Source organism: Coturnix japonica, chromosome 13 (genome assembly GCF_001577835.2).
Source record: "Coturnix japonica isolate 7356 chromosome 13, Coturnix japonica 2.1, whole genome shotgun sequence".
Classification (NCBI taxonomy): Eukaryota; Metazoa; Chordata; class Aves; order Galliformes; family Phasianidae; genus Coturnix; species Coturnix japonica.
This window is the reverse complement of record NC_029528.1, coordinates 15,347,044-15,367,904: the sequence shown is the minus strand read 5'-3', so window position 1 is coordinate 15,367,904 and position 20,861 is coordinate 15,347,044. Positions and strand designations below refer to the sequence as shown.

The 20,861-nt window shown below is 46.9% G+C and overlaps 1 protein-coding gene across 3 annotated transcripts in view; it reads left to right on the top strand.

The window, feature by feature from the left end:
- NRG2 (neuregulin 2) overlaps positions 1-20,861 on the top strand; it is a 125,856-nt gene that overhangs the window by 102,649 nt on the left and 2,346 nt on the right. For 2 of the 3 annotated variants that reach the window (XM_015876267.2, XM_015876269.2), the window contains 6 exons: positions 2,962-3,020; positions 13,002-13,025; positions 15,905-16,007; positions 16,921-17,044; positions 18,356-18,483; positions 19,933-20,157. In XM_015876267.2, coding sequence (XP_015731753.1) covers positions 2,962-3,020; positions 13,002-13,025; positions 15,905-16,007; positions 16,921-17,044; positions 18,356-18,483; positions 19,933-20,157 — 663 coding nt within the window. The remainder of the gene's footprint in view (positions 1-2,961; positions 3,021-13,001; positions 13,026-15,904; positions 16,008-16,920; positions 17,045-18,355; positions 18,484-19,932; positions 20,158-20,861) is intronic. The other variant, XM_015876268.2, reaches the window with a different exon arrangement.

Below are 20,861 nucleotides of genomic sequence, written 5' to 3'. Positions count from 1 at the left end.
GCTAAACTGGATGTCCTTGAAGACTATTCAGTGACTTCATGAGTGTCAGTGATGATGAATAAACTTAAGAAAGGATTGGGAAGACGACATCTGTTTTGGCTTCTTTGTTTGAACTCCAGTGCAGTCTTTTAAAGGCTTCTCTAAAGTCATGCTTCACCAGGGCTGTCCTTGTGAGTCTTCATCACCAAAGTGCCTCTTTGATTGTCAGCAGGGCATCTTCACTCTACTCCCGGTACCAGCTTCCTCTGCTTCATCACAAGGAATGTCACCAGGCCTTTTGATGGTAACCCCTTGGAGCCGGCACCCTGACTTGAAATGACATTATTACTATATTTACCTTTCATGGACTCCGGGGTGAACATCCTAGAATCACATTTAAAAAAAAAAAAGAAAACCATCATGAAATCAAGTGTAAAAGACACTTCAGTCATGCAGACCCTTTCAGAGCTTCCTTCTGTGAGAAGGAAGTGTTCTGATGTGGGGCACCTTACCTTTGAGAACTGGGAAATTCATTCCTTAGAGGAAAGACAGACAGGTGTGGAGCTGTGGACACAAAATGGAGAAGGCCAGTATATGGGATGGAGAAATCACGTAACCTTTTATTAACTATATCTTGTACACCTTGGATCACGCAGCATTCAGAGATGTATCTATAGGTCCCATAAAAGCATCCAGAATTCACCTGAGCTCAGAATACCTGAGTAGGAGCAGGTTGTCCTCAGGATGACCTCCTTTAGGAGCCTGTGACAGCGATACATTAGTGTACCAGCAAGTGCCTCAGGCTTTACCCTAAGCATGTTAGTACGGGTCTCCAGGCAGAGGTTGGACCTCTGTGCATAGGCTGAGTTCCACCAGTCATGGCCACAGCCAGAGCTGAGGTCTTTTTGCTCTGACCTGCCTTGTTCCACGTGGCACCTCTTCGAATGCAGCCAACAAGCTCTTTCCCAGACCTCAGGTGACCCTCACCTCTTCCATTGGGAGGGGAGCCCTTCAGCTCAGAGAAGTTTGTATCCTTGTAGTTGGATTTTGTGCCCTAGGGCTTGTACAGATGACGGTGGCACTGAGAGCTTGTCACACCCCCTTCCATGTCATGATTCTTACCTGTGTGTGTCCACAATGAGCGAGAACTACTGAAAATGAAAGTTTTCTTCATTTCTACCTCGCTGCCTCCCTCTCTCTTGATAAGAGAAATTAATTGCTGAAAAACACTGCCTGTGTTCCATTAAGTAGAGGGAAACAGGAGTTCCTCTGTCTTGGCTTCTTTTATTGCCGCTGAAGTTGCATATCCATAACATGCCATCTAAATGTAAATCTGGCAAGAAGAACAAATGCTACTGTAGCCCTTGAGCAACAGCACAGAACTGATCTGCCAACACGCTTTTGAACTGCAAAGCTTTGATCATAATAAACATCACAGAGTTTGAAACCATCGCTTCCTCCTCTCTTTGCTGTGCCACAGACTGTGAGCAGACTCGTGTCCCTTGGCAGACAGGACTGGGTCACACCTGCAGGGCTGGGACTTGCACCAGGACCTGGGCCTGGTTCACTCCACCTAGCCAGGTGTGCATGCTGAGTGCGGTTGCCTGGCACTGTGCTGAGGCTGCTCTGGCTGTCTGCTGTCACTCACACTGGACAGGCAAGGACTTAAGCCATTGGCCTCAGCTTCAGGGCTCCGGTCCTCTCTTCTGAAGTGCATTTTGGGCTCTTTGTTGAACAGCTGGGACCTGAGGTGAAGGTGAGGGATGGGCACAGCACAGTCGAGGTTGAGGAAAGTCTGATAAGATGCGAAGCCTGCAGAACTGCTGGAAAACAAGTTAGAATACTGGGTATTATGAAGAAACCCTGTGAAGCTCAGAAGGAGAGCTTGGGTGGGGTAGGCAGGTAGAGGTGGGACATGGAGAAAGGTAGGGATAAACTTGGAGGGACTGTCTGAGAAGTCATGCTGAGAGATGTGAAGCAAGGGAGGGAGATCAGCTCCAGGGAAAGAGGCGTTTGGCCGCCCAGTGCTGAGCTCCCATCACTTCCCAGCACCCCATGAGCTGGCACATCCCAGCCCATCTCCTCATGGTGACTGGGATAGCCTGCAAGACCTTGCAGCCAGGCAGTGCATGAGGCCTGTTCTGGCTCAGCTTTCTTCTCTGTCCCTTTCTCTCTGTTAACGCAGAGATGCTGCACATGCTTTCTCTCTAACCACAACACAGCCTTTCTCCCTGGAACACTCTGTGAGCTCTTCCAGGGGCAGTGGCATGAAGGACGCTTGCCCTACATGATGCTTGCTGTCACCTGAGCAGCTGCTCACCGCTCTGTGGTGCTCCTTGCCAGTCTTGTCTAGATAGTGGCTCCAAGTAGCATCCAGCCCATCTCAATCTTTCTGTCCTGGTGCTTCTACAGGTGAGAAGGAAGGAGGCAGGCAGAGGAAAGGAGGGGTTTTGCTGGTGGCTTGAAGATCCAGGCCTAGAATAAAGCTGCAATGCTAATGTTACAGGTGCCTGGTTAAAGCAAAGCAGAGAGTAATTATGCGCATGAAGCATTTATTTTTTTCCATTCATCACAATGCACTTTTTATTTTTGACCTTAGCCTCAAGAATGGTGCCAGACATGTTCTGTGATTTCTCCCCTTTTCCCCTCCAGATGTCCAAATGGATTCTTCGGACAGAGATGTTTGGAGAAACTGCCTTTGCGATTGTACATGCCAGATCCTAAGCAAAGTATGTTTGAAGACAAAAATTGCACCACACTACTTAAAACCTCCTGGGCACAGCGGTGGATGTAGAGTGGTCTAGTCAGGGATGGCTCTTGGTGTCAGCTTTGGGCTAGGGCTTAGGGCTGCAGGTAAGGGCACAGGCTGACAGCAGACAGATAGGAGTTGTGAAAGGGATCGGAAAGGGGCCTCAGTTCGCTCTGCCTGGGTGTCATTTTGCTATCTTGTTTCTTTCTTTCTGGTTTTCTTTCTTTCGGTAGGTGTCCGATCGAATTCACAGGAGACCGGTGTCAGCATTTCGCAATGGTCAGCTTCTCCAGTATGTCTCTTTCTACTTCTCTCTCTCCCTGGTTGTTGTAGCTCTGTGTCATGTCCTTAAAGCGGGTTCTTCTGTTCTCCAAGAGCCCTCTTCCAGTCTTGTGCACTCCCAGCTCTGCTTGACCCCTAAGGGGAGCTGTGATCGTTGCCAAGAGGAGAACCAGGGCTCTTGCTATCTACCCATTTGTTAGAATGGGTTCTGCTTTCACTTCTGATTGAATTTAATGTTGCTTGCTCTTTTCATGCAAAACACAAATAAGGCACAAGGTTATTGTGGTGTGCTGTGTGAGAACAGTCTTGTGTGATAAACTGTATCTGCTGGCATTGCTGTCTCAACACAGATTATGTGGTGCAGTGCAAGAGATCTGTATTTTTCCTATGGCTCTTGCAGTCTGGGTGTGTGAGTCTCTCTGTACCAACTGCAGAAAACACAGAGAGGGCAGTACTGACATTTTCCCTGTGCTGATGATGTGTTTTTGTTTCCAGAACTTAAACTGAGCGTTAATTGCTGTTCAGATGAGGTTGTAAGAGGATGGCCCCAGGTAGGGCAGAGCATAGGATGCATTGCCTGGAGTATGAAAGGCCGTGTTGGATACTGGCATGGTCTCAGGGCTTCCTCCCCACAGTGCCATGGAGCATATGGACAAAATCTGCTGATTAGGCATCTCCAAGCATATCCATCCTGGACACAGAGATGCTCCCATCTCTCCTTGTGGGCTGGGCAGCCTTGCATGTGGGGCAGTGTCTAACTACAGTGACTTATCTCTTAACTTCATATGCCGTGAATGTAAGTACCCTACAAGCCTTCCCAGAATTTAGTTCTCAGTTCTCATGTTCTCTCCAGAGATGCTTCACTTGCTCATTTGTTCAGTGCAGATAATTTTTGACAGATCGATATTCAGACTGTGCCCCAGCACCAGTGGGATCCTTGTGTGGGTGAGGTCTGGTCTGAAATGTGATGCAGCGCTGAGCCTGCAGTTACAGCAGCGTGACCTCTGTGTACACCCTGTCTCTGTGCAAGCCATGGGGACCACAACAAATGGTGGTTTTAAAGAGAAGCTTTTTGAAAGGAGCCACAGAAGAGGCTTTAATTAGTGGGAACCAGAGGAGAAAGGCCTCTCCATGATATCTCCTCGATTGTCAGCATTGCCTTCTTACCTCTCCTTAAGAAATCCTGCAGTCCTTGTCCTGAGCTGGCAGTAGCAGGAGTCTCATTAGCACATACTAATAGCTGGCTAGGGCTTGCATTAAGCTCTTCTACAGAGTATGCAGGCAAGACATTAATGGGCTTTGAAGCCCTTGGGACAGCTTGATTTTTTACATTGCCTTTTGTTCCAAATTGGCTTCCAAAGCTGAAACCTCCATTGATTTTTTTTTTCAGACTAAAACATCTGAGGGTTTTTGTTGGGTTGAGGGGATTTTTTTTGAGATGACTCACCAAAATTTCTGTTTTGATACTGAACCTAATGCAAAAGGGTTTCTTTTCCACTTTGGATCCCGTAGTGTCAGGGACCCCTGCTGCAGACAGCATTGGATGCTCACCTGCTGGATCTGATCTGTACAGCGGCTCATGAGGTGTTGTCCAACACCCTCAGGTGTTATTGCTACCATGCTGCAAGGACAAAGCAGGTGAACATGAGTTTTATGTCAGAAAAGTGCTTTTCAGAACATTTATGGCAGTAGGAAACAGCATTTTTATCCCAGCCTGGAGAATCTGGCTTTTTATGGGAATGAGATTTGTTTAAATTTTATTTATATGTTAGAGGAGCAGTGCCAGCTTTAGAACTGACACATGTACGTTTCCTTATCTCAGTTCTGTTTTAACCACAGGACAGTAAGTTAAGAACAGCTTAACAATCCAGTTTGCCTGTCTGAACTTGGATAAAAATCATCTAAGCTGATTCACATGCGTTTATAGCTGTTTTCACTTTCAGCTCACAGTTGGGTAATATACATAGCAGCTATATTGCAGCAAAGAATGCACCGAACTTGCCATTTTTCCAATTAGGAAAGGCATTTTACTTGAGCCTGGGTTGTGTGAGTGCTCAATTTCAACTTCAAACAATAATTAGGGCACAGTAGAAGTTGCTGTTGCTCTATAATTCGCTCTGTTCTTCATCCCATATGGGTTCTGACAGGTCAAAAGCTGAAATGCTTTGAATGAAGTTCAGTCATTTCCATTGGAAATAAAAGAGCTCCGACCCGATTCTTGTTTTGAGAACACTGCCAGCACTTGACAGATACTTAAATAGTAAATAATGACACCTACTCTGGTGTTGTATTAAATACATTTGGAATGTTTTAGGTTTTCAGGCCTAGATGGAAGGCTGCTGCCTCTTTAACATAAACATTAAATATACATATTCAGTAGGTATATCCCAAATCTGTGACAGAGCCTCTGCAAAGTGAACTATGTTTAGTACACGGTTATGAAACAACGTGGCAGATACTCTGCTGAATTTGGGCTGGAGGAGGAGATGGTTGGCTCCTTAGCAGCATCACGACAATGCTGTGCATCTTCCTTCTGGGTGCAGCTTCCTGCCTCACTAGTTTGAACCCTTATTCACATTTGGAGCAAGAGAAAGAAACATGTCCAGCAGTTCTCATTGTCTGCTTGGGAGTTTGCTTTGGAGGTTTCTTTTCCTCTGATTATCAGAAATTCCTGCTAAATTACTGTAATTACAAAGATGAAAGATGTCTTTAGATTGGTATTCTTGCATGTGACAATTCTCTGTGCTGCTATTGAAATCTCAAGACCAGGCGCCCACTGCCGGACACACTCTGTGCATAATCCCCACTGCTGGAACATGTTCAAGATGGTCTTTTTCCCTGTGCTGTGCTCACACTATTGCTATTTTCTAGCAGATTGGTACAGAGGAACTCAGCTCAAATTGTATTATTGGGCTGACTTGCAGACATCCCACTCTGTCCTGGCATAGCCCTCATTTGGTTCAATAGCATTTACCTTTGGTAGGAATTTGCAGCAGCTGAAGTCAAACGATAATCTCAGTGGTTGGTTCCTGTGAGGAGTGCACATTTCATTTCGCTTGCATTGCCATGCAAATATACAGGGAAATGTGTGGAGATGCTAAAGGAAAAAAAGAAAAAAGAAGTATGAGAGAGCAGCTACTTACCAGCAAAAATGGATGCATTGTGCAAACAGACAGCATCGACCTGGCCCAGCAAGGAGGCATTTCTGGGCAGAGCTGTGGTACCCGACTGTGCCAGCTCTCACAGCCTGCCTTTATACTAAGCCTGTGTCATTTTCTGTCTCCATGATGATCTGCTTCAGCAGGACTCATACCTGGAGTTCTAAGCAGACACATTTATTTTGTGCAGCAGTGGCTTAAGCACACATTTACAGCAGATTACCAGCAACCAGGGGATGGGCAGTGACCTGCTAAGTTGCACCAGCACGGATGTAGGTGTTTGAGATGCTGACACTTAGTATCACACGTCTAGTAAGTGTGGGCAAAGACTTGCAGGGAAACTCCAAAGGCTTGTCCTGTTTATTGTAGGTCAGCTCTATTGCAGTATGACAGATGGCTTTGTCACATTGATAGAAACAGAAAACCCAGCAGAAGATACAATAGAAGAGGAACATCAAAGAAAATAGTTGCACATTCACTGAGATTCAAAAAGGTGAAAGGTACATACCTGAGAAGAAAATAATTGCGCTGACGCTGCCTGAAGTTTGCTTAGATCCCTTACACTTCTATGAAATCCCATTATTTTTATAGTGAGCTTTCAGACATCTTTGTTAGAGGTTTGAATCTAAATCTGTGCTCTGGGCTACCTTTCTGGTGTACCTTTATATACCTGCTGGCACTCAAGCATGTGGATGTAGCTAATCTAGCAGCAGTGCTGGCATCAGGATGAGAGTCCCATCATTCAGAAGAGCTGAGAGTGGTGAGCACAGTCTCATAGGTTTAGCTGTCAGAGGTGTTTCCCAGAGCCTTGAGTGCAGGATGAGCTGCATAAGAGATCACACGTATCTTTGTGTAGCTGTCCTTGCAGTAGCAAAAACGAAATTTCACATCATGCTGTTGAACCACAGCCTGAGTGAATCCATATCAATAGTAACCAGGGACTGTTTTGCAACTTCAGGGGTTGCAAAATCTATTCTGAGATTAACAGCTCTGAGCTTGGGACCAGAATTCTGCTTTGAGATGTGACTGTCCAGCAACTGCTGACACCAGAGCAGTGCCTGAAGCCTGTGGGCATTCCATGCAAGGGGATTCTTTCCTTGGGCAGTAGCTGGGTTTGCATGAAGTGTGATTTCCCTGTACTGGGACACCCATAAAAATTGGTCCTCTCTGGCCTCACTTTTATTTTAGAGGACCGTGGGACAGTACAGAAATACAGCTGTTTGCCCCTGGACCATTTCTAAACAACCAGGTTTATGCATCCTTTCCCATTTCTTTCTTGCTGGTGTTGTTCAGCACACAGCTTTCCTGAAAGAAAAAATGAGCAATGTTGGAGAGTTCTCACACTTGCAGCACACTTGCTTAGTAAAACCTTTTGATCGGCTTAGAATCCCTTCTTTTTTACTTCTCTTTCTTTGCAGTCTCACCTCCTGGGGTCGTGGTCTTTGCCTTTGCAGTCAGATCTTCATCTCTGCTCGCCCACGTGGGTGAAAAGTTCAGTAACACCACAAAAAAGGTCAGGAAGTCTTTCTTAATGTGAGACTTTCTAGTGCATTCTGGAGACTCACCCAACTGACCACGCTCTCCTGGGCCCGGCTTCATGGGCACAACTGTATCCTGCAGCAATTTCCAGAAGATAGCAGCTTGTCTGAAGTCACCCTTTCATTTAAGAATTGTGCTTTGTTTTTAAAGTGGTGCTGACAACAGACTTTCACAGCTGCCTGTTGTCAGACCAAGAGCTGGTTTAGCTTTGTCTCCTACTAGAAGCTTTTCAGCTTTATGAAACCCTGCTGATGTTTACTAGTGAATTACCAGGCCTTGGGCTGGCTGGTTGTAAAGGTCTTGTAAAACACATTGGCAGCTGTTTTATTTCTGAAGGAGCAGAGATACTGACAGTTAAACGCTGTTAGTTCCAGCTCTTCTCCTAAGTCTTCACATTTGGATCTGCATCTTGCAGACTACCTTGTCACATCTGCTTGCAGAGGCCACTGATAGGAAAGTCATCCTGAGCGCTCAGCTTTATGTGTCTCCAAGGGCTCCCTAATGGAGCCATCAGAACTTAGTGTACCTCCTGATCAGTTTTCTGTGTGTCAGGACATTCATTAACAGGCATCACAGATTCCTTCCAAGAACAGTTGGCAAAAATGGGCATTTCCCAGATGAGAACCACTGCATGTTCTTAACCACGCACTGCATTGTCTCTGGGTATGATCTGTGTAATGATCTCAGCAGCACAATTTCTGTGCTATCAGAAAATACTTCCTGCAGATCAGACATCTGAGTCTTCCCATCAGTTGTTCTTTATAAGGAAGTTATTTTCATAGAGCACTTCCAGCCAGAAAACCAGAAGCTGTTTCTACTTGCAGTGTCTGGGTCAGGCTGTCTTCTCCCCACTGTCAGCTTTGTAAGTTTCTCAGCTCCAAGGAGGTTCCCTGACTGGAAGCACAGTCTTGTGGATGAACACCCTGCTCTGCACTCTTCTGGGACTAATGGAAGGTCTAGACCTGAATTTCAGCTTCTCTCTTTGTTCAGCAGCAGTTTTGTACCTGCTGATTGCAGTATGGGAATGATAATCAGGAGAACACTTTCTTCATTTTTTAACCTACTTTTCTGTTTCCTACTCAACCTCTCACTTATCTGAACCCTAAAACAATATGAAGCAATATTTCTAATTCCACAAACGTTCTGTAGCTTCCCTTTAATAACATGATAGCTTCTGACCACTTAATTACAGTGTAATTACTACGCTGTGGTGTGGCTGGCTAACAACAGGGTGTTTGTGGTTTATCATAACAGGATTATTCCTCTCCCCTGGACTGCAGTACAGGTTACCCTTGGGGATCTCCTAAATTTAATTACTAGCTAATCCACAGAAGCTTGTCAGTACACTGCTGTTACGTATCTGGACTCCTGAGGCCAACCAGTCATTTTTATTCATACAGTACTAAACTAAATAGCTGTGCTGTTTATGGAAGGTGCATAGAATACTCAGATTGCTCATGCAGTGCCCAGACCTTAAGTCATGTGCAGTGTCCTTGGTTCCCAGCATCGTGGGACTGCCCCCATATGTACCCCGGAGGAAGCCTAGGCCAGGGTGCAGCAAACAGTGGGCATGTGGAGGTGGTTTGATGGTAGGACTTGATGATCTTGGGATGGAATGACGTGTATGATAGCTAGAGATCTTAACCCAATTCTTAAGCAACCAGAAGTCCATGTAGACACTGGTCTAATTTTCACAGCCATTTGCTAAATCATTTCTCTTTCTTAATCATCCCATAAATCTGCAATTCAGTGACACCCATCTTGTCTTGAATTCTTACTCATATAAAGATATTTTATTTTAGAAGTTTTTGTCTGTTGATCTTTTGAAGGAGATGAAACACTCTAGAACAGAACATAATCAGAAAGTCTCCATGAATCAAGTAGGTCTTCTGCCCAAGAAGAAAAAATGATTAAGTCCATAAAGTGCTTGTCCTACTTAAAGCACCTAATTGCTTTCTGTCCAGTTCAGCTGAATTCTATTCCCTGGAGGAATCCAGTTCGAGATCCGTGCATCACCTGGATGTTCATTAAGCTCTGCATAGAACAGCAGCAATCTGGGATGGGATCCAACCTTCATCTCACACAGATGTGCTGGAGCTGAAATGAAAAGCATGAAAATGAAACATTTTTGTCATCTTTCATGTATTCTCCCTTTATCCCATCCTCAGCTCTCCCATGCTTGCTGCTTTTCTCTGGTGATGGCCTTCTCTCATATTTACAGCGGTCTGGTATTAGAATATTTCCAGACTACGAGTCTGGTCTCCTTTGGGATCAACACAGAAGAGCCTAGTGTAGCTTATAGGTACAAGGAATAGCACAAATACTTCAAAGTAATGCATTTAAGAGGCCACTAGATACTCTTTCCTTCACACTGACGCTGCTTGAGGAAGAACGGATTCTATCTCAAGCTCAGCATTTCCAGAAAGTCCAACAGGTGTAAGTGTGACATGACTTTTCAATAAACTTGTCCTTGTTCCAAATGCTTTGGGAAATCCCAGGTGAGGGTGCTCAGTCCCAGCTGCTTGTCACGGCCTTGGAGCTTGTTTGGAGTTCAGATAAAAGGTCGATGATATGAGAAAAATAATACATGGAGCTGAGTGCTGCTTCACAGTAATTGATTTGTGTGCTAGCCTCTGGCTATATTGATTCCACTGGAACTTGTCCTAAAGGGCTTTGGAGTTCTAGCATGCATTAGTCTGTCTGCAGAGGTGGGATCCATTTGATTGTAGCTATCCCAGGGGCAGCTCCCAAGCCTGGAATGCAGTACACTTCCCCACTGCCACCATCTCTACAAGCATGGAGTGGTTTACCTTCTGAGAAGCCCAAATTCCAGAGAACTCTTGCAGTGTTTCCTCTTTCAGTGCCCTTCCTCCTTCGTTGTCCCAGCAGAAGGCCTGATGTGCCTCAGGGCCAGCTTGAGAGGAGCTCCTGAGCAGGGAAAGGAGCGAGTGGCTCCCGTTTGGGTGATACAGAAGCAATGCCTGTAGCTGCAACAGGCTGACACATGACCTTACTTGTAATGTCTCGTGCTGGAACTGCTTTTTTTGCATAGTTTTATTACTATGTTCGTTAGTTGTAACAGAGGAGCAGCTTAGAAAAAATGATATGTTGGAAATTTCAGTAGCACCCAATATGGCCCCAATAATTCCTTTGCTTTTGAAGCAAGTTGACTTCTTATCCATGGGAATTTCCTGCTGGAAGTCTGGCAGCACAGCCTTGTCAATTCACAGATCAGAAGAGAGGCTGAGTTTTTACAAGTCCACTGTCTGTCTGAACAGCGGCATCTAAGCAGCACTGAGGAACAGTCAGGAAATGGGAGACCGAGGAACTCTGAAGCACTGAGTAGCTGAATACTTCAGATGCAGGAGCACAAGCAGATTCAAAGACAGGGAGCCCTAAGAACCTGCAGTTCTGGAGTGAGGGTTCACCAGGGGAAGGCTCGAGTTCTGTTTGCACAGATATTCCTAAATTAACAAAAAAGCCCCATGAGAATGTTCTCAATTGCATCCATTTGTAGCTGTAGACATTAGAGCAAGTCTAACAGGAATGTTAGATGTTTAGGGAGTATATATACTGCCATAGAGTACAGCAACCATAGAGATATTGGGATGAAATTTAATGTATCTCTATATGCAGTTGTTACAGTGTCAGGTAAAACAGGTCACATGAAGGTAGCCTGCCCTAGAAAGATGTCAAGGTTGGAGGTGATACCTGGAAGGAATAGGACAGATGTGGCCTGTCCAGTTCTCTGCTTCCCACCACAGTGTCCGTGCTGCTGGAACTGCAGGACATGGCTGTGAAATGCATGGCAGAATTTCCCATTCGTCCTGCACAAATGTGAGATGTGAAGCAGAGATCAGCCTGGTTTTGTGGCCCTTAAACTACACCAAATTTTATGAATTAATCAACCTCCCCTCAAAAGAAAAACAGCAACAAAAAACCAACTGCCCAACCAAAAAATATCTGCACTGATTTGTAGGGAACCTGCTTTACCATAAAGTGTTTACATGTTCTGTGATGATCGGTGCTAATTTCCCTCCCACACACTCAAGTTTAGAGCAGCACTTAAATAGAAATCCAGTCTTTATGTGCAGCAAACAGCAATTCGTGTGGGAAATGGAACAAATCAATCTGGACATCTCTGAGCTGGGAATGGTCTTGTGCTTGTGCTGGTTTGGAACAGAAGAGCTCACTTTTATGTGCAATGATGGGTATGGAGAGATGTAATATTTCTGGGGAAAAAGCTGCCTTTGGCTGAGGCCAATAGTGGGAAAATCAACGAAATTCCAGAATGATTTTTTTTTTCAGCAAAAAACAAACAAACAAACAAACAAACAAAACCAAAACCAAAAGAAAGCTGCCTGTTCTGGACAGTGCTGGTCATTGGGCAAACCCTGCTGTGCGTAGCAGCGTCCCTGCAAGGTGAACTGCAATCCTAATTGCAATGAATTTGAATCTGAAAGCAGATGCTCCAGTTTGTGCCTTCTCCTTCTCTTTCTCTTTTTTTGTTTGCATGCTTGTTGTTTCTGAAAATGCAGAACCACAGCAGAAGGGAGACTTGGGAGATCGCAGACTTGAGGGAAACTTGCAGTGCAATTTGCACTCTTAGATCTGCAAGGGATTCATTACCTCTGCCCAGGCAACTGATCACTTGCAGTATCAGTGGTACAGCTGCAAATCCGTGCTGCTAAGGACGGTACTTGCAGGACGTACATGCCGGCAGGTCAGCAGGCCATGCTGCCGGATGACACTGTGCATCCGAGAGCAGACCTGAGGTCACGGGCAGGAGAGCTGTGCTTGCAGGCCCCGTGCAAGTGCCTGCACGTGTCTGCTGAGCACGCTGCTGTGTGCGCAGCCCCAGGCAGAGGGGCACATGCTGCGTGTAGAAAGCGAATGAATGGTTCCTGAGGTTGACATGGTCGCGATGTGTTTTGGCCTGTCTGGAGTCAGTTGTTGTTTCAGAACAAGTGTACCTTTGCTTTTTTTTTTCCTTCCTAACCTGTAAATTCCACATCGGGTACTAACAAACATGGCTCATCTCAAAAGAATTCATAATTAACTAAAAGAATTCATAATTAACTCCAACTGCAATTTGTTTGGGTCTTCCTTTACGTAAGATATGAGCTCTGGTGGGAATTTGAAATGCTCTGAAGCATACACTGTGTTCTGTGTGACTGCTGCTGAGCCTACAGAGACGCTAACCTGCTGTAACTGCACGGTGTGTGTTTGTATGAGAGATCTCTGACAGACCTGTTTTTCTCTTTCTCTTCCTTGTCTTCTTTCTGCATTGGCAGAGCATCTTGGATTTGAATTAAAGGGTATGGAACAACCATTCATTTATTAATCAGAAGCCATTAAGAGCTGCCCGCATTATATTTATGGCTTTAATGGGATGATTAAAAAATCAGCTGTTCTGTTCTTTTCCCTGGCACCGAGACAGAAGTTTGGATTAAAAACCAAAACAAAGCAAAAACGCAAAGTCGAAATGTGAAATGATAAGAACACAGGTGTATTTTTAGCAGCACTTTTTTCTTTGTTTCAAGCAGCAGCTGGTGCGTGTGGAGTGACTGGGGTGTTCCAATCGCCATAGTCTCCTCATTGAACATGCTTTTGTGTGTTTAACCAAAAGGCAGGAGTTTGTGTCAGTCCTAAGGGCTGCCAGCAGGCACCACCTGGAGATGGACAGGGGAAGGGAAGTTTTAGGAGGTTTTAGGGCTTTTACAGCGCTGCCATTCTCAGTGCGCTGACATTCACTGGGTCCTATGAAGGTGCCAATAGGGGTTTTGCCATTCCTCCTCTCGAAGGCTGTCTGCTGCTATCTCCTCTTGATAGGAAGAAACTGACCCATGGAATGTGATGTGAGCTGAGCTGCTCTGGAAGACACTGAGCCCGGGGAAGTCAGAGTGATTCTGAGCTGGTGGCAAGCTAAGGTGTGGAAAAACACTGGCTTACAACCTCTTGGAAACAGGCGACTGCCTGCTCCTGCCCAATTGCTCACTGTCATAGTATTTTTCCTCCTTTCTCCTCAATCTGTTCTCAGACGTATCAAATCTCTCTGGTGTAAGCACCTGGGAAATAGATCCCTGGCTCAAGTTTCCCTGAGTGCAGGAGGGGTTGCTTACTGAGAGCAGAGAGGTTTGTCTTTATCACTTAGCTTAAAAAAAATGGCCCAGCAATGTCATCTGGAGCAAATCTTCTTCTGAAGATAATTCAATTCAATTTGCTAGAGACATGGGGACACCGATATTTCACTTTTGGATGCTAAATTGTCTTCCTGGGCCCTGAGGCAGAGGGCCATGCACCAGCTGAAGCTGGAGAGGTTGGTCTCTGCTGGTTTTTGCATGCCTTTCCCCCAGGGCTCGTGTGTATCCCCAGCAGCTTGTTCCTGCTGCAGAGAATGAATGCATTTTGTGGTCAGGTGTTTCAGAGAAAGTGGTGCTGCTAATACTAATACACTTAAACAAACGTTAAAATGAAGGATTTTTGACATCCCTTTTTTGTTGACTTTTGTCCTTCTCCTCATCCATTCTCAATGTCATCACAGAACCGCACACATCCCGTTCCCAGTCTGCAGTCGTCTCTTCTGTGCCATTCGTCTTTCACTTTCATGCGTTGCTGTGACACCCATGGCTGGACTGTGATTCTGTCGACATTGTGTGACACCACGTGGTTTGTTCGTAGTGTTTGCTGCTGTAGAGTGACAGTGCTGCTGATGAGGATGTGGCATTTTAGAGCACACAGACACAAATGGACAAGTCCTGCTCCAGGATCTTACCTTCTCAAACAGAACTGCAGAATGCATTCTCCTACTTATTTTCTTTGACTTTATGCAGCAGAAAGATACTGTTTTACCAAGCATCAGCTGTAATGAGATGCCAGGAGTCGAACTAGATTACTGACAGCAGGTCCTTTAACTTTTCATTTTTGTGGTAGTGATGCTCAGCCTCTGACTTCACTGCTTCACACAGCAGAGCTGTCAGCTGAGAGCGCCTGAGTCTGCATTGCTGATGGACTGAATTATTCCCCCTACAGTGCAGGTGGGAGTTCAGGAGAGCCAGACACGCAGAGTCCTGTACCCACTTGACTGCCTGAGCAGAGGCCAGTGTTTGAGCCTTGGATGAAAAATGTTGTGTAGCTAATAGGCTAAAACACTGCACGGTTTTGATGGCTTTGCTCTCTCTGTCCCTCGCCCTTCCCTAATTCAAACAGAAGGATTTAAACTTGTAAAAAAAAAAAGGCTTTGTAGCAAGAAATGTAGCTGGTAAGGAAGCTTTGAAAACAATTGCCTCCATGGATTGATCTGTGGTGAAAAATGTCCTTCTTCCCACCCTGTTTGTGGTAATTGGTGAAGAAATAAGGCCAGGTAGCAGCTAAATTCCTGCCCAGTGCCATCTGTACCCAGGACATGACCCTGTCTGGGTCTGATGCTGATAAAATCTCTGAGACTCCTGTCTGAAGGAAATGGCTGTACAGCTGTAAGCCAGGTCCCAGAGCTGTGCGAGAGCAAGAAAACTTGTCTGCCATGGTTGCTGATGCCTGGAGTAGGATAACTGTATCCATAGCTGTAATTGGTTACTGTATTATAATTACTCCACTTCCTTTTCTTTGTCTAATGTGCTATCGCTTTTCCATCTTCGTTCTGCTTTTGACTGCTTTAGGATGTCCCTTCCAGCACCTGCATGCTTCAGGGCCTGTTGCTCGGTGGTTCCAGTGCACTGCCGAACTCCAGGGCATGCAGCGGCTGCAAGGAAAAGGCATTCAGAGTCCGTCAGAGCAGAGAGCTGTGAGGAGAGCATCACAGGGCTGTTTGGTACGTGATGGCTGGGGGTGCTCAAGGGCTTCCTTCTTAGGCTACCAAGTTACCGAGAAATGGGGATCTGCAGAGAAGGGAAAGGAAACTCATGGGGCTCTCTGAGATTAGTCACCAAGTTATGCTGTGGGAGAAGAAGAGAAAGCCAGAAGCGTGTCTGAGTGCAGAGAGCAAAGGTTGAGTTACAGAGAGACAAAAGGATAGAGGAGCTCTTGAGGGGTGAGCAAGGCTGGGCCGGCTGGCCTCAGGTTTGGGCAGCAGGTTGGTAGCAGGTGTGGCTGAGCCCTACTCTCCATCTCACCCTCATGCAGTGCTGGTTCCTGTGCAGCCAGGCGTGTTGTGATGCTGGAGCCTGATTGCAACTGATTTCTTTCTCTCCGTTTGCAGAGGCAGAGGAGCTCTACCAGAAAAGAGTTTTAACCATCACAGGAATCTGTGTTGCCTTGCTTGTGGTGGGCATCGTCTGTGTGGTAGCTTACTGTAAAACCAAGTGAGTATGTATGGATAACAAACAGTAATCAGTGAGAGATTACTGAGTGGCAGTGATTGCGTATCACGCTTTCATGGCGTTCACCCAAATGCTGTTTAAGGAGATGCTGTGCTGTGGTATTCCCAGCAAGGTTTCTGAAGAGGGCAGATGAAGCCATCAACCACCCTGTCTGAGCAGGAAGTTTCCCATTTCTTTACCCCCTGAATCAATGTGATGTATCCAAACCAGGTGATGGCATGTGGCTGGGAGAAGCTGTTCCCTGAATCAGCAGCTTGCTGACAGCAGAAGCACAGTGTGCTAATGGCCAGGAGCTATGGGCGCAATTGTTTACAGTTTTGGAACTTCCAAAGCAATAATGATTGAGCGAGAGGCTCGGGGACCTCCTTCATGGCCAGTGTCCCCTGACTGGACAGCAGCTTTCTCCCCACGTGCACCTCACCTGCATTTGGAATGTCCATCTATTACCCAGGACGCAGGAAGCCTTGTGAAGTTGATGTCCTCCTTGGGACACAGGGAGGCTTTCCTGTATTGTGCTTAATGCAGGATAAGCCAGCACTGGTTCCCCTTTCTCTTCTCCCCACTTCTCTCCTCTGAGCCCAGCCCCATTCTTCCCCTGCCTCCTCTGCACTGTCCTTGGCCTTGTCTTGCAAAAGAAGACCATGGACCCAACTGCGTGAATTGCCTATAGCAGAAAACATTCACACTTCTTTGGAAAAGCAGCATAAGTGGCTGATGTTGAATGTCTTGCTTCCTCCTGTTCACAGCTTTCCACAAACACCATTGAAACATGAAATGTGTCTGAGAGATGAATGGAAACCTGGTTGTTCTTCCTTTATCACCTGCTTCCTCCAGAGACACTTGGGCCCCATGAGAGAAATCCTCCTAATATACTTTTTTCCTTTCCTTTTTAAAGGAAGCAAAGAAAACAGATGCATAATCATTTACGACAGAATATGTGTCATGCGCATCAGAACAGGAGCCTTGCGAATGGGCCAAGCCATCCACGTTTGGATCCGGAGGAAATCCAAATGGCTGATGTAAGATCTTTTATAAGACCCTGTGTTTTATTGAGTGCTCATTGTCTGTCAGGGGTTTGATGTGGATTTGCATGCTTGCACCTGCCTGTGCATGAGGAACAAAATACAAGCTGAACAAAAGGATGAGATTCTGCATAGAAGCAGTTCCCGAAACAAAATCTAGAGGGAATTGTTACTTTACTTTGACACACTGAGCATGAGGTGAGGGCACTCAGACAGGTTTGTTTAGATAAATGTGATCCTGGTATCCTCCCTAGAAGACATTCCCAATGTTTCCTGCTTATTAAGCTGCCCTGTCGATCTTCATTTCACGGCATGACAAATAGGGTTAGCACAGCAGGGGTTCAGCCACCACCATCACTGTCATCTATTGTGGTGATCCAATCAGCTCCATGTCTGTTCACCTGCCTGGCCCAGCTGCTCCTGTGCAAGGTGGGACAACCCAGGGGAGTGGCAGTGTCACACTATTGAACTTCCCTTAGTGTTTTCTATGTGCCACACACAGGGGCAGTGATCACTGATAGAAAGCATGAAGATTAACCACTGTCGGGGATGGAGCATCCACAGCTTCTCTGGCAGTGTGTGCCAGGCCTCACCACTTCTGAGTAAAGAACATCTTTACATGTTTAAGCTGAATCTCCCCTGTCAGTTACAAATCATTACCCCTATCACTACATGCCCTTGTAGAATCAGCATCCTGAATGAGGTGCACACTCTCCTGGATCACCCTTGTGATGCTGAAAGGTAGTTAAGTGGAGAGTTGGCCATGAAGGAGAAGGGAAAGGAAAATGTGAAGAATCACAGCCATCTGAATCTGAAATACTGTCTCCCCCAGAGGTTTAGTCTCTCTGTGAAAAGCATGGCTGACCCTGCTTACCATTAGGTGAAGGGATATTTCATCATAAGTATTTGTATTGCTCTTGATATGTCAGTAGGACTCGTGTCTATGACAGATTGTGTGCAGTTGCCTTGTTGCTGGTACTCTGTTGGGTGTATAACCTGCAAGCAGATGGATTTCTTCTCAGTAGCATCAGCTATATGTGCTCCACAGCAATGTGAGGAACCCCTTGGCTCTTTGTAACCCTCTGCAGTCCCTGTATCGTAGCTCCTTTCCAGTGCTCAAAGTGCAGAGGCAGAGGGGGGTCACTGCATGGCATTTTCCAGTCTCCTTGTTGCCTCCCGTTGGTTGTGGAGCTGCCAAGTTCACTCGGTCCTCTTTGATTTCTCCAGAATTGATCCAGCCGGCAGCTTTAGGCTGTGGCGGTGCTGGCAAGCTGCTGGCTGATCCATGTGGTTCTTTGTATCTTACAGTATATTTCTAAGAATGTTTCTGCCACCGAACACGTGATCCGGAGGGAAACGGAGACAACTTTTTCAGGAAGTCACTCCTGCTCACCGTCACATCACTGCTCCACCGCCACTCCAACATCCAGCCAGAGGTGATGTCTGCCATTCACACTGAACTTGCCTTAGGATGCTGTGAGATTCAAAGCCAGTAAAAGGGTTTCCTTTCACCTTTCTCTCTGATTTTACTTGATGTTTGGCATCACACCATCATACAGGCCGTGCCAACGCTTGCAGATCAGATTGTGTTGCTGGCACAACCAGTCAGTGAGCGGTGTGGAAAGGTGGGAAATCGTCCCCTTGGTGAGCAGATGTGTCTTTTCCAGGCTTTGTTTGTATTTTTACACTTCAGCCCAAGCCTTACTGGATGTGTGCAGGCTTGAGCAAGGTGGACAGGGGCTCCTCTTCCTGCAGAGCTGCACTTTGATGGCGTTCCAGTCTGACTTCGAACTCCTCAGACCCCAGGGCCATCTGTGGGCACATCTGAAGGTGCAAAGTGGTGTCTGAAGGACAGCGTTAATACATGCCAGGTGTGGGAAGCACCTACCTGGTGTAGCCTCTGGCCCTGGCTATCTGCCATATAATTTTCCTGAGTCAAGTGCAGCAAGCAGGTGTTTCTTGAAGTCATGCCAGAGGCAAAGTGCTGGCAGAATCAGGTTCCATTTTACTCGATCAGTGCCTCTAATGAGGATGATTTTTGAAGTTATAAATTAATGTCATGGCTGCAACCGAGCATGTGCCCAAAGCCATCAATAATTAACATGTTCTTGGGAAGTTTTAATGAGGCCACTGTAAAACCCCACGCCAACCCCTCTGCCAGCACAGCCCCATCTGGCGCCATCTGAGAGCTCAGAGCTGCTGTTCCGCTGTGTTGGTGTTTGTGCCACAGGAGAGCAGTCAGCCTGGTGGTGGTGGTGTGGGTGCAGGACTCCGTGCTCTCCCACTGTGTGTGTCTGGGATGTCATCTCTGCACCAAGCCAAGGGCAGGGATACCTCCAAGTGCTGCCTGACAGTACCCGACACAGTGTAGCTTTTGTCTAGCTCCTTGAACACGTGTTACTGCCAATGCCTTTTATAAATGAATGGCAGTGCTTTTCTGTGTCACAATGTAATTCTGAGCCTTTTCTTCTGACTGTTCTGGTAGCACTTCAGAAGGGGCTGTTTCTTGGCAGTGTGCGCAGTGACAATTCTGAAGGTCCTCTGCAGACTTGTTTTGGCATGGCCAGTGCACTGCTCTGCACCAAAATAAAGCAGAATTGCCCAGGCCACCCTGCAGAGGCTGCCCCACCCTGTCCCCAGCTGTCAGGAGGTGCTGCACTAAATACCCCGTGTGAGCTGGGCTGCCTTCCTTTATCCTCTAATCATACCTCTGAGAAACAGCAAGGAAAGGCATATCGAAATTGGGCCTCCCTTGTCCAATGCATTCCAGTGAGAGAAAGGAAGGAGCCATCAGTTCAGGGTGCGACTGTGGCTGCGTGCAGCTTTCTGGAGGAGGCGTTGGCAGGGACTCTGTGCTCACTGTCCCTGTGGGCTTTGATCCACAGACATGAAAGCCACACCTGGAGCCTGGAGCGGACAGAGAGCCTGACTTCTGATTCCCAGTCCGGGATCATGCTGTCCTCGGTGGGAACCAGCAAATGCAACAGCCCTGCGTGTGTGGAGGCGCGTGCCCGCCGCGGGGCTGCCTTCTGCATCGAGGACTCGCGGCGGCCGACGACACAGTACCGCGACTCGGTGGACTCACTGCGGGACTCACCGCACAGCGAGAGGTCAGACCCCCCACAGCCCTGACCCTCTGTGCCAGGCACAAACCTCCACCCAGGCCTGGCACATCGCTGCCGTGCTTTGCACCGTGCCAGAGGTGCCTGCTAACCAGGAGGCCACGTGGGTTTGGTTCACAGGTTTGGGAGCAGCTGAGAATATCTTGCTACAGCTGGTGAATTAAAACTGGCTGAGCTGCTGGGTGGTGAGCACAGCCCAGGCCCTGGAAAAGGGGAGGGAGATAGCTGGGACACAGCTCAAGTGTCAGTCCATTCAGATAGCCTGCATGGGCAGCTCAGACTTCACGAGACATGAGGAGGGACAGGTAAACCCAGACAGGGCATGGGATCAGGCTGAAATGAGTGGAGACAACACACTGGTTCTAGTGAGTGAAAAACAAAAATGTTGCTTAGAAGGGGGTGATGCCAAAGGAAATTCTGTACTGAGAGGGGCCAGACCACTGAGCCAGCACAGCTGATGTCAGTAGAGCAGGTGAAGGCTTGTAGAGGCCTTTTGGTATGGAAGATTTCTCTGCAGCGTTAGATGAAGCGGTACCCGGAGTGGAGCATGTGAGGACATCTGGGGGCCCTTCCCTGGGCAAGCGTGACAGCTGCAGAGGGAGGCAGGAGGCAGCTGGCGGGCAGCCGTATGGGATGGGAATTGTGATGTCCTGGGTAAGGCTCGGTCCTGACGGCCTTGGTGGGCGGTTCCC